This window comes from Coregonus clupeaformis, chromosome 2 (genome assembly GCF_020615455.1).
Source record: "Coregonus clupeaformis isolate EN_2021a chromosome 2, ASM2061545v1, whole genome shotgun sequence".
NCBI lineage: Eukaryota > Metazoa > Chordata > Actinopteri > Salmoniformes > Salmonidae > Coregonus > Coregonus clupeaformis.
The window spans coordinates 40,147,265-40,171,484 of NC_059193.1; the positions used below are offsets into that span (position 1 = coordinate 40,147,265).

The following is a 24,220-nucleotide window of genomic DNA, read 5'->3' on the forward strand; positions in this document are numbered from 1 at the left end:
GTGGATGTGTCTTTTATACAGGTAACGAGTTCAAACAGGTGCAGTTAATACAGGTAATGAGTGAAGAACAGGAGGGCTTCTTAAAGAAAAACTAACAGGTCTGTGAGAGCTGGAATTCTTACTGGTTGGTAGGTGATCAAATACTTATGTCATGCAATAAAATGCAAATTAATTACTTAAAAATCATATAATGTGATTTTCTGGATTTTTGTTTTAGATTACGTCTCTCACAGTTGAAGTGTACCTATGATAAAAATTACAGACCTCTACATGCTTTGTAAGTAGGAAAACCTGCAAAATCGGCAGTGTATCAAATACTTGTTCTCCCCACTGTACTACTTATTATTTACTTTCATCCTTTCTTACTTTTGGACAGCTGAAGCAAGCACACAACTTTTCTTCAAGTAATGTACCTTTCCTAGTAAATATCTTTCTTTCACCAGGAAAAGAAAAACGGAAACAACAGGTAAGTCACAAAATTATGGAGCAATGAAACAAGTATTAACATAAACATTGTGAGAATTAAGTGTGAGATCTGGAGTGTTACTGGAAAAGCAGAGCTGGCTGGAAATGTGTTACTTGCCATTGACCTCTCTCTTCCCCTTCCACAGAGCAGAGGAAAAGGAAAGGCCTATCTCAGGGAGATAGACTAGCCATATCTCCATTAGACACACCGCAGCAGGAAGTGAGCCCCTCTGGAAATCCACCTCTGTGTGTCCCAAATGGCACCCTATTGCCTATATAGTGCACTACTTTTGACCAGGGCCCATTACAAGTAGTGCACTATAAAGGGATTAGGGTTCCATTTGGACAGAAGTGTAAAATAACTAATTACAAGTACTCCCATTACTGTAATTGACTAGCTTTTCCGAGTACTTATATTTTTTTGAGTATTTCTGAAAGTCAGTAATTTTATTTCTACTTGAGTAAAATTGCATTATAGTAACAGTACTTCTAGTTGAGTAGGATATTTCAGTACTCTTTCCACCCCTGGTGAGTGAGTGAAAGAGGAATTTTGTGAGTGAGGGACTGAGTGTGTGAAGGAAAGAGTGTGAATGGGGGAGTGACTGAATATCAGTAACAAGTAAAAGAGGGGTGAATGAGGGATTGAATGGGGGAAAGAATTAGACATGTTTATTTCTGGTGTCTGAAGTACTGTATATTAAAGTCTCGCAACTTTATTTTTTATTAACTTTATTTTGTATATATTTTAAATGTATCAATTCATCTTCATTGCTTTGAATGTTTAATTGATTTTCAAATGTTAATAGTATATTTTTGACAAATCCTTCATTTTTTTTTACATGCAGATGGGCCTTGTTGCAACTCATAAAATAAATAAACGTAGTTCCTACTGTACATACATTTCCTCTCATGTGTAACGACGTTCAGGTAACCTTAGCGAAATTAGCTAATTACCAAGGTCAATGTTTTTATTTTAAAAGTAACTAAATTACTTTTGCTCTGAGTACTTTTTCAATTAGCTACTTTTTACTTTTACTGTAGTATTTTTTTTACACCAGTAATTTTACTTCTACTTGAGTCAAATGTAATTAAAGTAACAATAGTTCTACTTGAGTAGGATATTTCACTACTCTTTCCACCCCTGCATTTGGAATGCAGATAACCTCTTTATCTATATGAACAGGACCCTCCATGTTGACCAGTGGGCTGCTGGGGGTCTTGATTCGGCCGCTACACACACACACAGGGTCAATACATGTTATCAGACTAAACAAAGAAGGTATTCCTGTGAACCTAAAAGCTGTGTCTTGAGTTTAATTATCTTCACGTCAATAACAAGGGTTTTCACACCTTGGATGGTAGGTTGTAAACACACAAATGGACAAAAATGCTTGCATGCACACACATACTGTACATACACACAAGCACATGCATGCACACACACACAATTGTACACACACGCATGTGTACGCACACACACACACACACACACACACACACAGAAGCAGTCAGCTGTTCCTTTTGACCGTGAAAAGGGGGACTGTTCAACGGTGAAGACAATGGGCATCATTGACCACTTGTTCACAGTCAGTAAACAGCCAAGCAGCATCTCATAGTGATACACCCCACTGGTGGTCTGTAATATAGGATGGGCATCATGACAGTCCCATGGAGCTTCTGGAGGTCATGCTGGTCTCTGTCCCTCTTCCTCATCCTGGCTCTGAACACACACAGCGCATGGTCCACTCCAGATTTCTCTGGTAAGTGTGTTTTTGGCCTTTGTTATTGCTGTTAAAGAGAAAAAGTGGAGAAAATAGATACTGGTATGGCTCACTCAGCACTACATGCTGTGTAGAGAGGAAGCCTTCGCAAGACACTGGCCGCTTTCCAAATGGCACCCTGTCCGCTCATAGGGCTCTGGCCAAAGTTGTGCACTATATAGGGAATAGGGTATCGTTTGGGACTGTACATTCCCTGATTTTTCTCCTGGACATCCTGTGCCAACAAACAATGACAGTGGTTCACCGTGAGAGACAAGAGTCAGGGTTAAAGCACCCTGTCCTCCTCATTGACAATAATGTCATTATAATAACCATTATATAATTCTGAAAATATTATAAATCTTGTTTACTTCTCAACCTATCACTGATAATGGACATGCGCGATGATCTGTTTCAACACACATATCAAGCAAACAGAATCTAGAATTATAGGCCTGAGTAATAGTCTTTTTTTGTAGTTAAATAAGAATTACATAGACACCCGTTTGAGATGATAGCAGTGATATACACTCAGTGGTCAGTTTATTAAGTACACCACCCCGTTCACGAAAATGGTTCGCTCATACAGACAGTGAGTCACGTGGCCATGGCTTTCTATATAAAGCAGGCAGACAGGCATCGAGGCATTCAGTTACTGTTTATTTGAACGTTAGAATGGGCAAAATGAGTCACGTAAGCGACTTTCAGCGTTGCATGATCGTCGGTGCCAGGCGTGCCGGATCCAGCATCTCAGAAATGTCTGGCTTCCTGGGCTTTTCACGCACGACAGTGTCTAGGGCTTACCGAGAATGGTGCGACAAACAAAAAACATCCAGTCAACGGCAGTCCTGTGGGCGAAAACAGCTCGTTGATGAGAGTTTTAAGGAGAATGGCAAGAATCGTGCAAGCTAACAGGCGGGCCACAAACAGGCAAATAACGGCATCTCGGAACGCACAACTCGTTGGGCTTTGCCACGGACAGGCTATTGCTGCACACCACCACACTGGGTTCCACTCCTATCAGCTAAAAACAAGAAGAAGCATCTCCAGTGGGCACGCAATCAACAACACAGAACAATTGAGGAGTGGAAAAACATCGTCTTGTATGATGAATCCCGGTTCCTGTTGTATCATGCTGATGGCAGTAAGGATTTGGCGTAAGCAGAATGAGTCAATGAGCAACGTTTCTAATACCAATTGAGCAACGTTTCCATGCCCCGAAGAATTCAGGCTGTTCTGGAGGCAAAGGGGGGGTCCGACCTGGTACTAGATGGGTGTACGTAATAAAATGTGTATTTGTGTTGTCCTGGTTGCATCTTCATTGATGAATGCCAGACACATCAGAATGACAACAAACAGAGATGTTACATGATGATTTGTTTGGACAAGATAGACAGCCAGTCCATGCGGGGGTGACCACCACTGACCAGTGTTGCCTTTGTCTGGGCCTTACAATTGTCACTCCATCTCTATATCTGACCATTACAGGGATCAACATCTGTGTATGGGTGTGAGCTATGAGCTGCTCTAAGAATAGCTCATTGTGAGGGAGAGCCTGGTACTGCCCTACTGTGGCTCTGCGGAGCTGTATGCCATTGGGGAACACAAAACAGACCCAGCCAGGAAGACACAGACAGGGGCCAGGGCGTAGAAATAGAATGACTAGAAAGGATATTCCTTGTATTCATTATATTTCTATGGCCCAGGATATTATTGTGACAATAGGATGAGGGCAAATTCAACCATAGAATAAGAATGACTAGAACGGATAATACCCTTTTAAGTCAACATTTTGTCCTTTCTAGGGATTCTATTTCTATGGATCCAACTCTGTTATGAACTCTGTTATCCTATGTGTTTGTGTATCATAGCACAACACTGCTCAGGAGAGCTACTCCCATTGTTTGGGACACACCCTCTTGTAACCAGGGCTGGGTGACTATGAGTACAATAACACAGGACACAGAATGTGCAATGTGTCAAACTGTTGGTCATGCTTCACAGATTCAGCTTAGTCCTCGATTAAGAAGCATTTTCAGGGCCTCCCGAGTGGCGCAGTGGTCTAAGGCACTGCATCGCAGTCCTAGCTGTGCCACTAGAGATCTTGGTTCGAGTCCAGGCTCTGTCGCAGCTAGCCGCGACCGGGAGACCCATGGGGCGGTGCACAATTGGCCCAGCGTCGTCCAGGTTAGGGGAGGGTTTGGCAGGGGTATTCTTGTCCCATCGCGCACTAGCGACTCCTGTGGCGGGCCGGGCACAGTGTTTCCTCCGACACATTGGTGCGGCTGGCTTCCGGGTTAAGCGAGCATTGTGTCAAGAAGCAGTGCGGCTTGGCTGGGTTGTGTTTCGGAGGACGCACGGCTCTCGACCTTCGCCTCTCCCGGGTCCGTACGGGAGTTACAACGATGGGACAAGACTGTAACTACCAATTGGATACCACGAAATTGGGGAGAAAAAGGGGTAAAATAATTAATTAATAAAAACAAAATAAAGAAGCTTGTCAACTAATAAAAAGCTGATTAAAACCACTCCCAGGAGATTAGATACAGAGCCTTCAGAAAGTATTCTATATATGCAAAAGTATTTGGACACCCCTTCAAATTAGTGGATTCGGCTATTTCAGCCACACCCGTTGCTGACAGGTGTATAAAATCGAGCACACAGCCATAGACAAACATTGGCAGTAGAATGGCCTTACTGAAGAGCTCAGTGACTTTCAACGTGGCACCGTCGTAGGATGCCACCTTTCCAACAAGTCAGTTGGTCAAATTTCTGCACTGCTAGAGCTGCCCCTGTCAACTGTATGTACTGTTATTGTGAAGTGGAAACGTCTAGGAGCAACAACGGCTCAGCCACGAAGTAGTAGGCCACACAAGCTAATGAAGCGCGTAGTGAGTAAAAATCATCTGTCCTCGGTTGCAACACTCACTACTGAGTTCCAAACGGCCTCTGGAAGCAACATCAGCACAAAAACGGTTTGTTGGGAGCTTCATGAAATGGGTTTCCATGGCCGAGCAGCCGCACACAAGCTTAAGATCGCAATGCCAAGCGTTGGACTCTGGAGCAGTGGAAATGCGTTCTCTGGAGTGATGAATCACGATTCACAATCTGGCAGTTCGATGGACGAATCTGGGTTTGACGGATGCCAGTAGAACGCTACCTGCCCCAATGCATAGTGCCAACTGTAAAGTTTGGTGGAGGACGAATCTGGGGCCTGGGACTGTTTTTCATGGTTCGGGCTAGGCCCCTTAGTTCCAGTTAAGGGAAATCTTAACGCTACAGCATACAATGACATTCTAGACGAATCTGTGCTCCAACTTTGTGGCAACAGTTTGGGGAAGGCCCTTTCCTGTTTTAGCATGGCAATGCCCCCGTGCACAAGCGAGGTCCATACAGAAATGGTTTGTCAAGATTGGTGTGGAAGAAGTTGACTGGCCTGCACAGAGCCCTGACCCAACCCCATCGAACATCTTTGGGATGAATTGGAACGCAGACTTTGAGCCAGGCCTAATCGCCCAATATCAGTGCCCGACCTCACTAATGCTCTTGTGGCTAAATGGAAGCCCCCGCAGCAATGTTCCAACATCTAGTGGAAAGCCTTCCCAGAATAGTGAAGGCTGTTATAGCAGCAAAGGGGGGACCAACTCCATATTAATGTCGATGATTTTGGAATGAGATGTTCGACAAGCATGTGTCCACATACTTTTGGTCATGTAGTGTATTCACACCCCTCAACCTTTTCCACATTTTGCTGTGTTACAGCCTGAATTTAAAATTGATTAAATTGAGTTTTTTTGTCACTGGCCTACATATAATACCCCATAATGTCAAAGTGTAATTCTGTTTTTAGAATGTTTACAAATGAATTAAAAATGAAAAGCTCAAATGTCTTGAGTCAATAAGTATTCAACCCCTTTGTTATGGCAAGCCTAAATAAGTTCAGGAGTATACAATTATCTGTAAGGTCTCTCAGCCGAGCAGTGAATTTCAAACACAGATTCAACCACAAAGACCAGGGAGGTTTTCCAATACCTCGCAAAGAAGGGCACCTATTGGTAAATGGGTAAAATAAAAAAATTGACATTGAATATCCATTTGCGCATGATGAAGTTACTAATTACACTTTGGATGGTGTATGAATAAACCCAGTCACTACAAAGATACAGGTGTACTTCCTAACTCAGATGCCAGAGAGGAAGGAAACCGCTCAGGGATTTCACCATGAGGCCAATGGTGACTTTAAAACAGTTATAGAGTTTAATGGCTGTTATAGGAGAAAACAACGTTGTCATTACAACACTAACCTAAATGACAGAGTGAAAAGAAGGAAGCCTGTGCAGAATAAAAAATACTCCAAAACATGCATCCTGTTTGCAACAATGCAGTAAAGTAATACAGCAAGAAATGTGGCAAAGCAATTCACTTTTTGTGCTGAATACAAAGTGTTATGTTTGGGGCAAATCCAAAACAACACATTACCGAGTACCACTCTCCATATTTACAAGCATAGTGGTGGCTGCATCATGTTATGGGTATGCTTGTAATCGTTAAGGACTGGGTAGTAAAAAAAAGAAGAAGAAACGGAATGGAACTTAGCACAGGTAAAATCCTAGAGGAAAACACTGGGAGATGAATTCACCTTACAGCAGGACAATAACCTAAAACACAAGACCAAATCTACACTAGAGTTGCTTACCAAGAAGAAAGTGAATGTTCCTGAGTGTCCGAGTTACAGTTTTGTCTTAAGACTTGAAAAAGGTTGTCTATGATCAACAACCAATTTGACAGAGCTTGAAGAATTTTCTATAGAATAACATTCAAATATTGTACAATCCAGGTGTGCAAATCTCTTAGAGACTTACCCAGAAAGGCTCACAGCTGTAATCGCTGCCAAAGGTGATTCTAACATGTACAGTATTGACTCAGAGGTGTGAATACTTATGTAAATTAGATATTTTTGTATTTAATTTTCAATAAATCTGCCAAAATGTCTAAAAACATGTTTTGACTTTGACATTATGGGGCATTGTGTATAGATGGGTAATAATAATAATGTTTTTTTTTAAACCCATTTTCAATTCAGTCTGTAACACAACAAAATGTGGAATAAGTCAAGGGGTATGAATACTTTCTGAATGCACTGTATGACAGGGTGTTTGTTTGACCAGTGTTATATTGTACTGTTGGCATTTGGCTGAGATTGCCTGCCTCTTAAATGTAAAATCAATTATAGTACAATATTTCTGCATAATAATCCCCATCCTTGCTTTATAGGGCCTATTTATTTGAACAATTTCTATGTGCAATTTATGCTACATTTTGAGAGGTGGTGAATTCGATCAAAAGCATTGACAATTGTCAGGTTGATCTTTGAGGTCTAAGTCTCATCTCCATGCATACCATCTGTTCCTTTTCAGTGTACCTCCACACAATACTAAGAAACCACACTGCTCATGCCTGTGATGGAGACACCCTGTCTATCAAGTGTCCCTCCAGAACCTCTGTGTCCGTCCTGTCAGCGTTCTACGGACGCCGTGTCCCCATTAAGAACTTATGTCCCCCTGCGAACACAAACATGACCGAGGACAACACTGGATGCACTTCCTCTGTCGCTATCCAGGTACAGTACAGTAATTTGCCACACAGAGTTGTCCTCTATTACTGAAAGCAAAACAGAAGCCAACTTATCAGCAGTTAGCTCCACAAGTTGATCATTTATGAAAATATTACTCTTCACTTAAATAATATTAATCACATACTGTCAGGAATTACTACAGCAGTGACTTAATAAGTTGTGGGTTTGAACCTGGGTCTCCGGTATGCCTCAAGACTGTCTGCTGAGCAAAAGCCTTTTGATGAGTAACCTTGCCTGAGACCTAAGGACTTGCTCTTAAATGTGCATATTTTTCTCTCACTCAGACATTGTTGTATTGTCCCTGCAGAAGGTGGTGTCAGAGTGTCAGGACCGGCGTTCCTGTCATATACCTGTCATTAGCCCAGTGTTTGGTCAGGACCCCTGTCCCCTCACCAGCAAGTACCTCATAGTGTCCTACAAGTGCCGTCCAGGTGAGACTAGTCCACAGGGTTTGATTGTGTGAGGGTAATACAACCTGTCATAAACTGTGGTTGTGAGTTTAGGAGACTCGAACAGTACTCCACAACTGGATACATCAGATGCATCAGGAAATGTATCATCGGACACAGAATTATATTTGTCTGTTTCTATTTAACTGAATAGAATAATATTATCTAATTCTATTGAAATGTACAGTATTATACAGTACGTTTGTCAGTGATCGATACCGCTGTTTTTATCTTTCAGAGCACCACCGTACTAGGTTGGTGTGTGAAAATGAGAGACTGAGGCTGGTGTGTAAGAATAACACTGTCCTGGCTATCTACTCGGCTACATTTGGCCACCTGCTGCATGGGAGTCCCAACTGTCCTCAGGAAACTGCGCCACAGCCTGACATGGGTCTGAAACCATAGTCATTGGTCTGAAACAGGGAACTAAAGTGTCATCTAGTGGTCAAATACTAGGATGAAAAGAATGTGCATTTATCAATATATAATCAATAGTGTGTGTTACTATGTTACTTACTACACGTGAGTAACAGATGAGTAGGCATGAAGTACATGGACATACCCTTGACCTATGCATGTTTTCAACCTCTATAGCCTACTGTATATCAGAGTCAGACCAGGATCAAATACCTATTTCAAATACTTGTGCATGATTAAGCTTGGAGTTTGTACTTTTGGGACTAGACCATTTGCTCATTTGTACCAGACTATATCAAGCACAGCTCAAGTTTTGGAAATATTTGACTTATTTGACCCATGTCTGATCAGAGTATACATCTATCCTTCAGAGTGTCTGTCACCATCTGCTCTGAGGAAGGTGTCACGCAGGTGTCATGGCCGAGCCAACTGCTCAGTGCTGGCTGACACTCAGAATTTTGGGGACCCATGTTTTCCTGGCACCAGGAAGCACCTGAGAGTGTCCTTCACATGTGGTAAGTGACTAGAAGTCAAAGAGCCACTACCATGTGAGACACACAAACATCATGGTGTCTATAACCCACAGTCGAATCAATTACCCATTAGCCATCGTTGAGCTGTAAACATCATACGATTTGGAGTTCTGAAGAAAGAGTTTTTCATAAAATCTTGCCCTCTGTTTTCATGGTCTCACCAGATTACTGAGAAAATGATTCAGGAGAAATTGATCAAAATGAACCCTCTTTTGCCTCACCAGTTCCTCGATATCTCTTGGAGGATGTGGGACGGAGCGGAACAACATCCGACCCTTTCTTGATCTCAGACTACACACATGGTAAGACACCTACAAATACATGTATCCAAGTAAATGTAGCTTCAGCTCAGATACTAGCCGTGTAATTAGGTCGGTGGACAATATGATTTGCAGCCGTTAGGCAGAAGGCACAGTAAGTCCCCTCTCATCTGCAGGAGGCTGGTACACTGGCCCCGGCGTCATCAGGCCTCAAAACGTGCTTTATACCAACTCTCTGGAAATTTTTGACAAAATACTGGGTAGGTCTATTGTTTGCTGTGTGCATGTAGGCTGGTTACTCATTAGCAGGGCCTCTTTGTACTTTATATAATATGCCTTGTCTTACTTAATGATCAGCAGGCACCAATCATTAGCCTGGTCCCAGATCTGTTTGTTCTGTATAGCTGTAGGAGTTGGCAAGACAGCAAAACAGATATGGGACCAGGCCAACCAATTGTAACTCTCTTGATTGTATAGCTGTCCATATAGGCTTTGTCTTCTATCTATTCCTCATTGATCAATATCATGCTAGTTTCACCCCAGACTAGTGTATCATCCCTCCACCCACAGGTCTTCCAGAGAGAGTGGCCCTCTACTTTGTCTCAGGGATCTGCGCCGGTCTAGTCTTCCTGCTCTGTCTGTTCGGCCTGCGCTCCACCGTGGTGAGAGACGTCAAGGACTTGGCAACAGAGCTGGGGGACGAGCTCAAGGCCAGCCGCAGACCCCGCCGGGAAGTCATGGAGGACCAGTATGACGACGACACCTCTGATGCTTCCTCCTTCCGCCGCCTCACCCAGTCCTACCGTGCGGCGGATATCTTTAGTCCAGCGACCATGACGGTGGAGATGGTGGAGAGGGAGGGGGAGGAAAAGGAGATGCCCAAGTTCGGAGACATCTGGCCCCACAGGGACTCCAGCCCATACGCCATCCATAAGATAATAGGGAATAGAATAGAATATCCATAAAATAAAAGCCTGCAGTGCCAGAGAATATAATCAAATTGAATAGAATAGACATCAAATAAAGGCCAGCAGTGTCTGAATATCTATAGGTATTTTATTGTATTGTATTCTATACTATATATAAGATAAAAGGCCTGCAATGTCTGAGAATCCACAGAGAAGCTTGTGGGAATAGACAGCAGCAACACATTAATCATGGACTGAAAATGAATATTTAGTAGACATTATTTTCTTGTCATTTCATGTGATCTATCTTTCCTTAATGTACGTTGTATATGATATGGTGACCTAACCTCATTATAATTCAGATAACTTGAGTGAAGCGCACACACAATAAGAAGTTCAAAATGTTTTTGGGTTGGTGGGTTTCAATAAACGTAATAACTTTTTGCCTAGAAGTTTTGGGAAATTGTAGGCCAATTTCAATTGCACTGGGTCAAATCAAATGTTTCTTTGATTTAGGCCTTTTTTGTACCATTAAATTGATGATCTTCGTGTTGCCTACAGTAAACGTTCCAGTAGATGACGCCATCCTCAAGCAGGTAGGTCCAGCTCATGCTATGGTATGGAAAACAGACCCCATTGTTCTCACTGTTTTTCTCACTCACATTATTGATAATCTTAGTCCAGGTAAGAGATTAGTAGCTGGAAACACTTTTGAATACATGGATCGAAGGGCTTTGTCAATGTCGTCCCTAATTAGGTACTGCATTGGCCTAATAAAGTGTATAGGGGCTAGAGGGTTTTTGTGGGCTCATTCCTTATGGTATGGTCAATTCACACACACACGCTTTATAATTATCATAATGATATTCCATTGACTGTTCTGATGTAGCCTGTCTTCTTTTCCCATATGACCCGGTCCCTACCTCTCTAAAGAAAGTATCCATGCGCAAATGCTGCGAAGCTCACATGAGCGAATCTGTAACCAAACGTTGTACATCATTGGTCGCAAGTGCCGAGTTTGAGTTTATGTAGCCGCTGGATGGCTAGCTAGAATACCTTTGAAGAGGAGAGAAGACATCACTGCAGACAAGGTGCCATGATGGAGGAGTTACTAGCAATATAATTACATTATTATCAAAGCTAGTTAGCAAACGGTAGCTAATTATGCCGCCGGCATTTTGATTAGCACAGCTAGCACACATACTTTGTGTGCGCGTGGATAACACATTTTAATTCAGGACCAGACTAGCAATAGACTAGCATGCAGCCTACCTCTTGCAACAAATTATTGAACCAGCTAGTTAGTTAGCTAGCTAGCTAGCTTACTTACTAACTACACCGCACTGGCTGTCAAGTGGTTGATGGTGGAATTAGTTAGCTAGCTAGTCTACTGCAAGCACTACCCCCCCGCCGACAGCTGTCAACCGGAAGGCCGCGGGTCAGGGGTGGGGATTTAACAACTTTCCTTGTCTAAAATGTCTGGATGGACCGAGTAAATATAGCTAGCTGCCTATAACTACCACACATATCTGTCTCAATATATATATAGCTGAGAATGGATTCCTCTTTGGACTTCGGACGTGACGAGAAGTGTTTGGCAATATCCTTTTAAAAGTCTGCCATTTTTTGTTTTGCTTTTAAAAGCTAGCTAGCTTGCTAGCATAATGGTAGCTAGCTAACGTTAGCTTCCTAAATATTGTCCAACAGTTTAGATTTGCTTGCATTTTAATGTAAACAAACAGTACAGTGTGTTTAGCTAATACTGTCTTGCAGGTCAAATATTTGGTTGTGTTACTCTGAATATTTCAGATGTTTATTGATTTGATAACCCAGCTTGCCTAGTTACTAAGCCAGTTAGATTGGAATGCTATGTTCAGCAGTGCATGCCATGGTGTAATGGCAACAGCCTAACGTTACTAACGCTTGCTTTTTGCTTCAGTTTACAAAACAATGTAGCTATCAATGTAACCAGATAACCAGTTGCTTGGCCCATACAATCTATGATCATGTTGCCTTACTCTGAGGGTTGTGCAAATGTACTAACTTTAGCTAAACAACATTTTGTTTATTCAATAATACCACATAAGCATTACACACATTTTCCATTGTTCATAACAATTAGCTGCATTTGAAGAATTTCACAACAGTCTTGAAAAATTAGTGGGTTAGATATTTGTTCACGAAGTCATAGCCAATATTCTGGTCGCTAGGCCTATTTATAGTTTTATGTTGAAGTTATAGCCTGCCCTAGCCTGTGTCCCTGCCCTCTCATGATTGCTGCTGGTTCCTTAATAGTGATGTTCAAACTGTAAGAGGACAGGAGCTAAGGCTGTCTGGTCAGAAGGAGCCCAGGCTATTGTCACTGATTGAGCGCTCTGGAGAGTTTATGTAAGTACTAACAATAGAGTACTCAGTGTCTGAAATGTAATATTCATTAATATCTAGGGCTGTTGCGGTGACGTATTGCCGGCAGTCATGAGTGATGAGCGCAGTCAAATTTCACGTAACCGTTGAGTCATGGGAATCTCATTTTACGCACTCTGGACATGCGTTAGTAGTACCCAACTCTGTAATACTGTCAGGTCGCTAATGGCCTGGTACTCGGCACTGTATTGTCCCTCTTACCACGTTGACATCAATGCAAATGAAATCGAAAATCACAACAAACACTTGTCAACAAAACAGTACCATGCCTTTAAAACTCACCTCACTGTGATTGATCAATTTGAAGAAAGAAGTTCAACAACAGGTTGAAACAGAGTGGAAAACATGGTCTTTGTGGATGTGTTTTCTAAGCCAAACACAAAGAAATGGACAGCGCTTTCTAAGGTGATGATTAATTCAAAACACACATACGCATAGGCCTATATATGACCACAAACCCATAAAAAAACCTAAATTCAAATAATGATTGTGGCGTTTAACGACACATAGCCTAATAGCCTATCGCATATTACGCAGGGTGGTTTAGAGTTAAGCCCAAATCAATAAACGTTTTTTTTTTGTTGCATGAACAAGCTGTTAGAATGCACTGGCGTGAACGTCTACGGCGTCATAGCGCGTCAAATTTGAAAGAAAGTATATTTTTCTTGCGTCTACGCAGAGCAATGCATGGGTTGTTTGTAGAAAAGGAATTAGAGGAATTGTTATGATCGTCCCTATTCTAAGTAGACTAAATATGTAGTTTAAAATGTATTGTGTTGTAAGCTAAGGTTTATCAGTCAAATAGGCTACATATTTGAAAACAATTGTTGATTTCGATCATCTACGGCTTCCTCGAGTTTCAAGAGCGAATACTGTTATGTAGACGAACGAGACTAGCTAAATTCTTTATTAACTGCTCGGGTGTACGAGCTACTACTCTCCTCACGTTCGTAAGCTATTATAACTGTTTAGCGCAGGCAGGTACGGTGGCTCCCGTAGGACAGACAGTTGAAGTCGGAGTTTACATACACCTTAACCAAATACATTTAAACTCAGTTTTTCACAATTCCTGACATTTAATCCTAGTAAAAATTCCCTGTCCTTAGGTCAGTTAGGATCACCACTTTATTTTAAGAATGTGAAATGTTAAAATAATAGTAAAGATCATTATTTTTCAGATTTTATTTATTTAATCACATTCCCAGTGGGTCAGAAGTGTACATATACTCAATTAGTATTTGGTAGCATTGCCTTTAAATTGTTTAACTTGGGTCAAATGTTTCGGGTAGCCTTCCACAAGCTTCCCACAATAAGTTGGGTGAATTTTGGCCCATTCCTCCTGACAGAGCTTGTGTAACTGAGTCAGGTTTGTAGGCCTCCTTGCTCGCACACGCCTTTTGTCCTTAAGCCATTTTGCCACAACTTTGGAAGTATGCTTGGGGTCATTGTCCATTTGGAAGACCCATTTGCGACCAAGCTTTAACTTCCTGACTGATGTCTTGAGATGTTGCTTCAATATATCCACATAATTTTCCTTCTTCATGATGCCATCTATTTTGTGAAGTGCACCAGTCCCTCCTGCAGCAAAGCACCCCCACAGCAGCCACCCCCGTGCTTCACGGTTGGGATGGTGTTCTTCGGCTTGCAAGCGTTCCCCTTTTTCCTCCAAACATAACAATGGTCATTATGGCCAAACAGTTCTATTTTTGTTTAATCAGACCAGAGGACATTTATCCAAAAAGTACGATCTTTGTCCCCATGTGCAGTTGCAAACCGTAGTCTGTCTTTTTTTATGGCGGTTTTGGAGCAGTGGCTTCTTCCTTGCTGAGCGGCCTTTCAGGTTATGTCGATATAGGACTTGTTTTACTGTGGATATAGATACTTTTGTACCTGTTTCCTCCAGCATCTTCACAAGGTCCTTTGCTGTTGTTCTGGGATTGATTTGCACTTTTCGCACCAAAGTACGTTCATCTCTAGGAGACAGAACATGTCTCCTTCCTGAGTGGTAGGACGGCTGCGTGGTCCCATGGTGTTTATACTTGCGTACTATTGTTTGTACAGATGAATGTGGTACCTTCAGGCGTTTGGAAATTGCTCCCAATGATGAATCAGACTTGTGGAGGTCTACAATATTTTTTTCTGAGGTCTTGGCTGATTTCTTTTGATTTTCCCATGATGTCAAGCAAAGAGGCACTGAGTTTGAAGGTAGGCCTTGAAATACATCCACAGGTACATCTCCAATTGACTGAAATGATGTCAATTAGCCTATCAGAAGCATCTAAAGCCATGACATCATTATCTGGAATTTTCCAAGCTGTTTAAAGGCACAGTCAACTTAGTGTATGTAAACTTCTGACCCACTGGAATTGTGATACAGTGAATTATAAGTGAAATAATCTGTCTGTAAACAATTGTTGGAAAAATTACTTGTCATGCACAAAGTAGATGTCCTAACCAACTTCCAAAACTATAGTTTAACAAGAAATGTGTGGAGTGGTTGAAAAACGAGTTTTAATGACTCCAACCTAAGTGTATGTAAACTTCCGACTTCAACTGTATAAGGAGAGCTAAAAAAAATAAATAATCCAGAGCGATTTACAGGAGCAATTAGGGTTAAGTGCCTTGCTCAAGGGCACATCGACAGATTTTTCACCTAGTCGGCTCGGGGATTAGAACCAGCGACCTTTCGGTTACTGGTACAATGCTCTTAACCACTAAGCTACCTGCCGCAAAAGGAATGCAACGGTAATTCACAAGGGCTACATAGCGAACATAACAAAATACAACTGTTTATTATGGATTTTCTTGATAATTAAGTTGGCAAACGCTACGCAGTGTATATGAATTGACGTTCTACTCTCGCGCACAATAAATTTTTTTTCATGTGTTTTCGGCTTTAGCCTACAAATATAGTGAAATTTGTATTTGATTTGTATTTGCTTAGTAATAGGGCATTTTTTATATTTTCATAATTAATAGGCTGACCTTTAGCTACAGAATATCTCACCACCGTGCGTTTCTATCTCCTCCTCTCTCCTTCATTCCTTTCTCGAGCGTGCAGAGAGTGTGGCTGTCAACAGTTTAATGAAATATGTTTCGTTGTGAAAACATGTTACTATAGATGTTCCCGAACAGATTTCACTTGGTTTCCCAAATTTAAGCGCTGGGTAGCTGCAGGAACAGGGTTGGAGAGCCCATGGCATACAGAGTTTGGGTGGAATATCACCTGCCACGCAGCGAGAGGCTGCATGCTTCTCAAACAGTGGTTGATGCGTGGAGTGAAAAAAGTGTTCTTATAAACCCATACAATTCTGTATGCAATCCCGTGTGAAAGCAGAGTTTTTATGGTTCCCTCTAAAAAGAGGATCCCAGCTTTCTACTGCTTCGATATTTATTTCTCAGCTGCGGATATTAATCATTCCTCCGCTATAAAACTGCTATATACCCGGCATGATTAAAAAACAAACCATGGGAAAGCGGCCTTCATTCACTATTCGAGTGCATACGGATGACATATTTTTTCCCCCCTGCCCCTGCCCATTTAATAACTGTCCGTTCTAAATCTAAACACATTTAACATATTAGCAAAGACAAGGTTAAAATGAGAATAGTCTGAGCGGTGAAAATATGTTTCCGTGATGAGAGAACAGCATGTTCAGCCTGAGGCAAGGAACAGAGCGCAAGCTTTTTTGCGACTTTTTCATATCAATAGCCTATAAACTGAGTGTACAAAACATTAGGAACACCTGCTCTTTCCATGACATATACTGTCCAGGTGAATCCAGGTGAAAGCTATGATCCCTTATTGATGTCACTTGTTAAATCCACTTCAATCAGTGTAAATGAAGTGGAGGAGACGGGTTAAAGAAGGATTTTTAAGCCTTGAGACAATTAAGAAATTGATTGTGAATGTGTGCCATTCAGAGGTTGAATGGACAAGACAAAAGTTTTGTGCCTTTGAACGGGTTATGGTAGTAGGTGCCATGCGCACCGGTTTGAGTGTGTCAAGAAATGCAGTGCTGCTGGGTTTTTCACGCTCAACAGTTTACAATGTGTATCAAGAATGGGCCACCACCCAAAGGACATCAAGCCAACTTGACACAACTGTGGGAAGCATTGGAGTCAACATGGGCCAGCATCCCTATAGAACGCTTTTGACACCTTGTAGAGTCCATGCCCCGACAAATTGATGCTGTTCTGAGGGCAAAAAGGGTTGCAACTCAATATTAGGAAGGTGTTCCTAATGTTTTGTAGTCGCATCATGCAGCCCATATGTTTTGATTTCTAAGACATTCTAAGGTTTGTATCATTCACAACTAAAGTTGCCAAATAACTCTAAATCTAGCGTATAGGGCCTTAAATTATCACCTTTACGCTCAACGTAGCCACTTCATATGTGGACTCGCTCTGGAATGGTAAAAATATCCTTTCTGTCTTATTCAACTAAGTTCAATTATATCCTTCTTACTATAAAATCATATAAAATAATGGCACAGGACATCTAAGCATATCTTGTCTACTAAATTAAGTAGTCTACAGCCTATGGTATGGCGCATAACCAGATAACATACAGTAGGCTGACGTGTATTTTGTTTTTTGAAATACATTTTCTTCATATCATGTTTCTTTAGACCTGTCTAAAATAAATAATGGATGTTTTGTGATGGTGTATATTAAATTGATTTTATTAGACTACACTGCTCAAAAAAATAAAGGGAACACTTAAACAACACATCCTAGATCTGAATGAATGAAATAATCTTATTAAATACTTTTTTCTTTACATAGTTGAATGTGCTGACAACAAAATCACACAAAAATTATCAATGGAAATCAAATTTATCAACCCATGGAGGTCTGGATTTGGAGTCACCCTCAAAATTAAAGTGGAAAACCACACTACAGGCTGAACCAACTTTGATGTAATGTCCTTAAAACAAGTCAAAATGAGGCTCAGTAGTGTGTGTGGCCTCCACGTGCCTGTATGACCTCCCTACAACGCCTGGGCATGCTCCTGATGAGGTGGCGGATGGTCTCCTGAGGGATCTCCTCCCAGACCTGGACTAAAGCATCCGCCAACTCCTGGACAGTCTGTGGTGCAACGTGGCGTTGGTGGATGGAGCGAGACATGATGTCCCAGATGTGCTCAATTGGATTCAGGTCTGGGGAACGGGCGGTCCATAGCATCAATGCCTTCCTCTTGCAGGAACTGCTGACACACTCCAGCTACATGAGGTCTAGCATTGTCTTGCATTAGGAGGAACCCAGGTCCAACCGCACCAGCATATGGTCTCACAAGGGGTCTGAGGATCTCATCTCTGTACCTAATGGCAGTCAGGCTACCTCTGGCGAGCACATGGAGGCCCCCCAAAGAAATGCCACCCCACACCATGACTGACCCACCGCCAAACCGGTCATGCTGGAGGATGTTGCAGGCAGCAGAACGTTCTCCACGGCGTCTCCAGACTCTGTCACGTCTGTCACATGTGCTCAGTGTGAACCTGCTTTCATCTGTGAAGAGCACAGTGGCGAATTTGCCAATCTTGGTGTTCTCTGGCAAATGCCAAACGTCCTGCACGGTGTTGGGCTGTAAGCACAACCCCCACCTGTGGATGTCGGGCCCTCATACAACCCTCATGGAGTCTGTTTCTGACCGTTTGAGCAGACACATTCACATTTGTGGCCTTCTGGAGGTCATTTTGCAGGGCTCTGGCAGTGCTCCTCCTGCTCCTCCTTGCACAAAGACGGAGGTAGCGGTCCTGCTGCTGGGTTGTTGCCCTTCTACGGCCTCCTCCACGTCTCCTGATGTACTGGCCTGTCTCCTGGTAGCGCCTCCATGCTCTGGACACTACGCTGACAGACACAGCAAACCTTCTTGCCACAGCTCGCATTGATGTGCCATCCTGGATGAGCTGCACTACCTGAGCCACTTGTGTGGGTTGTAGACTCCGTCTCATGCTACCACTAGAGTGAAAGCACCGCCAGCATTCAAAAGAGACCAAAACTTCAGCCAGGAAACATAGGAACTGAGAAGTGGTCTGTGGTCACCACCTGCAGAACCACCTCTTTATTGGGGGTGTCTTGCTAATTGCCTATAATTTCCACCTGTTGTCTATTCCATTTGCACAACAGCATGTGAAATGTATTGTCAATCAGTGTTGCTTCCTAAGTGGTCAGTTTGATTTCACAGAAGTGTGATTGACTTGGAGTTACATTGTGTTGTTTAAGTGTTCCCTTTATTTTTTTGAGCAGTGTATTTCAATTTAGATGTTCCAAAGGTGCGCATCAGTGGCTTGTATGCGTGGAAGCCTGGAGATTCTAAACGTGTTTACGTTAATTAACAGTCAATTACCATGAGATCGGCAGTCATTTGCATGACAATTACCGGCTGACACATTTTCATGACCGCCATATCCCTATTCATATTTGCCTTTCTCACACAGACTGGGTCGACAAACATGGACGGAATGATGAGTTGCACTCAAGTGGTCAGGTTTATTTTTGTCAAGCTGTGGTGTACAATAGGAGATGACACATTGCATTGCAAAACCTCTTCCTCTCCGACTGCTACTTGTAAGGCATTTTGCTTTTGTGAACCATCTCTACAAGACAATCTGCAGAACGACAATACAAATGTTGGCCATGGTGTTGTCTATAGTCGACCTTGAATAACAAGATTGCGTCATGACGATTTTAGCAGTATAATGTTTGAGGGTGAGTGATAATTCACAGGTATGCCTCTAGAGAGAAACAGTGCAGCACTACAGCAAAAAGTAATAGACCTCAGTGCATCATGCCAGAAAGAGCCTGAATTGACCCGCGGTGCCCTGGCTGTGTCCTGATGAGAGTTCACTGTCAAATGCATGCAGGCCATTTATTACTAATCTCAGATAGCCTAGTGGTTTTCATGGCGGAATCTCATGTTGATGTAGTCTGCTGCCGAAGTGGCTTTTTCTGCAATCAGATGTTTCAAAGTACTGAACTCATGTTGTTGCTAAGTTCTTAATATGAACAGGAGCAAGCAGAACAACCACAGTCTCAAAGTAAGGCCCACTGTTTACAGCACCACTCTTGGCTTTATCTGACAGCCAGCACATGAGGAGATTCTCAGCCAGCAGCTCAAGCACAAGGTTGCTTGTTGGATGATTTTGTTTAGCGAGCAGTAAGACTCAGGACCATTACATCTGGTGTGTGTGTGTGTGTGTGTGGTAGAGAGAGAGAGCAATAAACCTAGTACCAGCCACCGTATTATGCCTGCATTCTACCACCATGTCCTAGATTCGAATAAGACTTGCATGAGAGCTACCTAAATGCATCATAACTGTACATACTGAGCTACGCCCTGCTCTACTCTGAGTAGTAGGCCTATGCTATGCTTTCATAGGCTGAGAGAGGTCCCAGGCCCTGTGTATGGCTAGCCTATAGTTGGTTACCAACAAGAAGGAAACGTGCTGAAAGTGCTCATAAGGCAGTGATTGCCAGGAGAGGTGCCATCAGGGGATGATGTCAGGCTTGAATACTTGTATACTTCAATTATGTCATGTATTGAATTGATAGTTTCTTGCTGGAAAAATGGTGAGGGACAAGGGTTGTCATGGTAATAGAGGCCTACTTGTTGATGTTAAATGTAGCCTAAATTACGAGGGGATAAAACATTGTGATTTGATATACAGTACCAGTCCAAAGTTTGGACACACCTACTCATTCAAGGGTTTTTCTTTATTTTTAATACACTGCTCAAAAAAATAAAAGGAACACTTAAACAACACATCCTAGATCTGAATGAATGAAATAATCTTATTAAATACTTTTTTCTTTACATAGTTGAATGTGCTGACAACAAAATCACACAAAAATTATCAATGGAAATCAAATTTATCAACCCATGGAGGTCTGGATTTGGAGTCACCCTCAAAATTAAAGTGGAAAGCCACACTACAGGCTGATCCAACTTTGATGTAATGTCCTTAAAACAAGTCAAAATGAGGCTCAGTAGTGTGTGTGGCCTCCACGTGCCTGTATGACCTCCCTACAACGCCTGGGCATGCTCCTGATGAGGTGGCGGATGGTCTCCTGAGGGATCTCCTCCCAGACCTGGACTAAAGCATCCGCCAACTCCTCGACAGTCTGTGGTGCAACGTGGTGTTAGTGGATGGAGCGAGACATGATGTCCCAGACGTGCTCAATTGGATTCAGGTCTGGGGAACGGGCGGGCCAGTCCATAGCATCAATGCCTTCCTCTTGTAGGAACTGCTGACACACTCCAGCCACATGAGGTCTAGCATTGTCTTGCATTAGGAGGAACCCAGGGCCAACCGCACCAGCATATGGTCTCACAAGGGGTCTGAGGATCTCATCTCGGTACCTAATGGCAGTCAGGCTACCTCTGGCGAGCACATGGAGGGCTGTGCGGCCCCCCCAAAGAAATGCCACCCCACACCATGACTGACCCACCGCCAAACCGGTCATGCTGGAGGATGTTGCAGGCAGCAGAACGTTCTCCATGGCGTCTCCAGACTCTGTCACGTCTGTCACATGTGCTCAGTGTGAACCTGCTTTCATCTGTGAAGAGCACAGGGCGCCAGTGGCGAATTTGCCAATCTTGGTGTTCTCTGGCAAATGCCAAACGTCCTGCACGGTGTTGGGCTGTAAGCACAACCCACACCTGTGGACGTCGGGCCCTCATACCACTCTCATGGAGTCTGTTTCTGACCGTTTGAGCAGACACATGCACATTTGTGGCCTGCTGGAGGTCATTTTGCAGGGCTCTGGCAGTGCTCCTCCTGCTCCTCCTTGCACAAAGGTGGAGGTAGCGGTCCTGCTGCTGGGTTGTTGCCCTCCTACGGCCTCCTCCACGTCTCCTGATGTACTGGCCTGTCTCCTGGTAGCGCCTCCATGCTCTGGACACTACGCTGACAGACACAGCAAACCTTCTTGCCACAGCTTGCATTGATGTGCCATCCTGGATGAGCTGCACTACCTGAGCCACTTGTGTGGGTTGTAGACTCCGTCTCATGCTACCACTAGAGTGAAAGCACCGCCAGCATTCAAAAGTGACCAAAACATCAGCCAGGAAGCAAAGGAACTGAGAAGTGGTCTGTGGTCACCACCTGCAAAACCAGTCCTTTATTGGGGGTGTCTTGCTAATTGCCTATAATGTCCACCTGTTGTCTATTCCATTTGCACAACAGCATGTGAAATGTATTGTCAATCAGTGTTGCTTCCTAAGTGGACAGTTTGATTTCACAGAAGTGTGATTGACTTGGAGTTACATTGTGTTGTTTAAGTATTCCCTTTATTTTTTTGAGAAGTGTATTTTCTACATTGTAGAATAATAGTGAAGACATCAAAACTATGAAATAACACGTATGGAATCATGTTGACACTGTCTGTGATTTATTTAGAATTCAAGACACACTTAACCAGCATGGCTACCACAGCATTCTGCAACGATACACCATCCCATCTGGTTTGGGCTTAGTAGGACTATCATTTGTTTTTCAACAGGACAATTACCCAACACACCTCCAAGCTGTGTAAGGACTATTTTACCAAGAAGGAGAGTGATGAAGTGCTGCATCAGATGACCTGGCCTCCACAATCCCCTGACCTCAACCCAATTGAGATGGTTTGGGATGAGTCGGACGGCAGAGTGAAGGAAAAGCAGCCAACAAGTGCTCAGCATATGTGGGAACTCCTTCAAGACAGTTGGAAAAGCGTTCCAGGTGAAGCTGGTTGAGAGAATGCCAAGATTGTGCAAAGCTGTCATCAAGGCAAAGGATGGCTATTTGAAGATTCTCAAATATAAAATATATTTTGATTAGTTTAATGATTTTTTGGTTACTACATGTTTCCATATGTGTTATTTAATAGTTTTGATGTCTTCACTATTATTCTACAATGTACAACGTACTGTGAGACGCCTAAGACAGCGCTACAGGGAGACAGTACGGACAGCTGATCGTCCTTGCAGTGGCAGACCACGTGTAACAACACCTGCACAGGATCGGTACATCCGAACATCACACCTGCGGGACAGGTACAGGATGGCAACAACAAATGCTTGAGTTACACCAGGAACGCACAATCCCTCCATCAGTGCTCAGACTGTCCGCAATAGGCTGAGAGAGGCTGGACTGAGGGCTTGTAGGCCTGTTGTAAGGCAGGTCCTCACCAGACATCACCGGCATCAACGTCGCCTATGGGCACAAACCCACCGTCGCTGGACCAGACAGGACTGGCAAAAAGTGCTCTTCACTGACGAGTCGCAGTTTTGTCTCACCAGGGGTGATGGTCGGATTTGCATTTATCTTCGAAGGAATGAGCATTACACCTAGGCCTGTACTCTGGAGCAGGATCGATTTGGAGGTGGAGGGTCCGTCATGGTCTGGGGCGGTGTGTCACAGCATCATCGGACTGAGCTTGTTGTCATTGCAGGCAATCTCAATGCTGTGCGTTACAGGGAAGACATCTTCCTCCCTCATATGGTACCCTTCCTGCAGGCTCATCCTGACATGACCCTCCAGCATGACAATGCCACCAGCCATACTGCTCGTTCTGTGCGTGATTTCCTGCAAGACAGGAATGTCAGTGTTCTGCCATGGCCAGCGAAGAGCCCGTATCTCAATCCCATTGAGCACGTCTGGGACCTGTTGGATCGGAGGGTGAGGGCTAGGGCCATTCCCCCCAGAAATGTCCGGAACTTGCAGGTGCCTTGGTGAAAGAGTGGGGTAACATCTCACAGCAAGAACTGGCAAATCTGGTGCAATCCATGAGGAGGAGATGCACTGCAGTACTTAAAGCAGCTGGTGGCCACACCAGATACTGACTGTTACTTTTGATTTTGACCCCCCTTTGTTCAGGGACACATTATTCCATTTCTGTTAGTCACATGTCTGTGGAACTTGTTCAGTTTATGTCTCAGTTGTTGAATCTTGTTATGTTCAAACAAATATTGACACATGTTAAGTTTGCTGAAAATAAACGCAATTGACGGTGAGAGGACATTTCTTTTTTTGCTGAGTTTATATTTAAGTTGGGTGTACTACTCACTGAGCCATCTCCAGCTAGCGTTTTTGGAAAAGAGTGTCCCGGCTCAACACATTCCGACAAGCAGCCAGGGTTGAATCATTTTCCACAACTCCACAGTAATCACATTTCCTGTTAGAGTTGAAAGGAAGTGTGGATGTGTTCTGCTGAACCTGATACCCTTGCTGTTGCTGCACAGTCATTGTTGGGGAGTGAAACATGACCTACATTAACCCACATAACAGCTCGGACAGACTCTCCATTTGATATGGATTAAAGCTCAGGCCTTGTAAGCATTTCATATGAGGTTAAGCTCTTTTATTTGAGTGTCTTGCATGGAT

General features: G+C 43.1%; 2 protein-coding genes across 4 annotated transcripts in view; both read left to right on the forward strand.

The window, feature by feature from the left end:
- The first annotated feature begins 1,913 nt into the window (after positions 1-1,913).
- Positions 1,914-10,876, forward strand: si:ch73-335m24.2 (protein eva-1 homolog C). 2 transcript variants are annotated; one of them, XM_041841996.2, is made up of 8 exons: positions 1,914-2,225; positions 7,643-7,845; positions 8,168-8,291; positions 8,548-8,700; positions 9,098-9,241; positions 9,484-9,561; positions 9,696-9,779; positions 10,090-10,876. In XM_041841996.2, exons 1-8 carry the CDS (start codon positions 2,114-2,116, stop codon positions 10,482-10,484), a joined length of 1,293 nt encoding a protein of 430 aa, XP_041697930.1. In that variant the 5' UTR covers positions 1,914-2,113; the 3' UTR covers positions 10,485-10,876. The 2 variants fall into 2 exon arrangements, with proteins under 2 accessions (XP_041697930.1, XP_041697939.1); XM_041842005.2 differs by lacking the exon at positions 9,696-9,779 and having other exon boundaries at positions 1,921-2,225.
- Positions 10,877-11,535: 659 nt separating this feature from the next.
- The window catches only part of ocrl (OCRL inositol polyphosphate-5-phosphatase), a 46,913-nt gene continuing 34,228 nt past the window's right edge, over positions 11,536-24,220 (forward strand). The window contains exons 1-2 of one of the 2 annotated variants that reach the window (XM_041841971.2): positions 11,536-12,027; positions 12,733-12,815. In XM_041841971.2, the coding sequence (XP_041697905.2) occupies positions 11,983-12,027; positions 12,733-12,815 (128 nt within the window). In that variant the 5' untranslated portion in view covers positions 11,536-11,982. The remainder of the gene's footprint in view (positions 12,028-12,732; positions 12,816-24,220) is intronic. The other variant, XM_041841982.2, reaches the window with a different exon arrangement.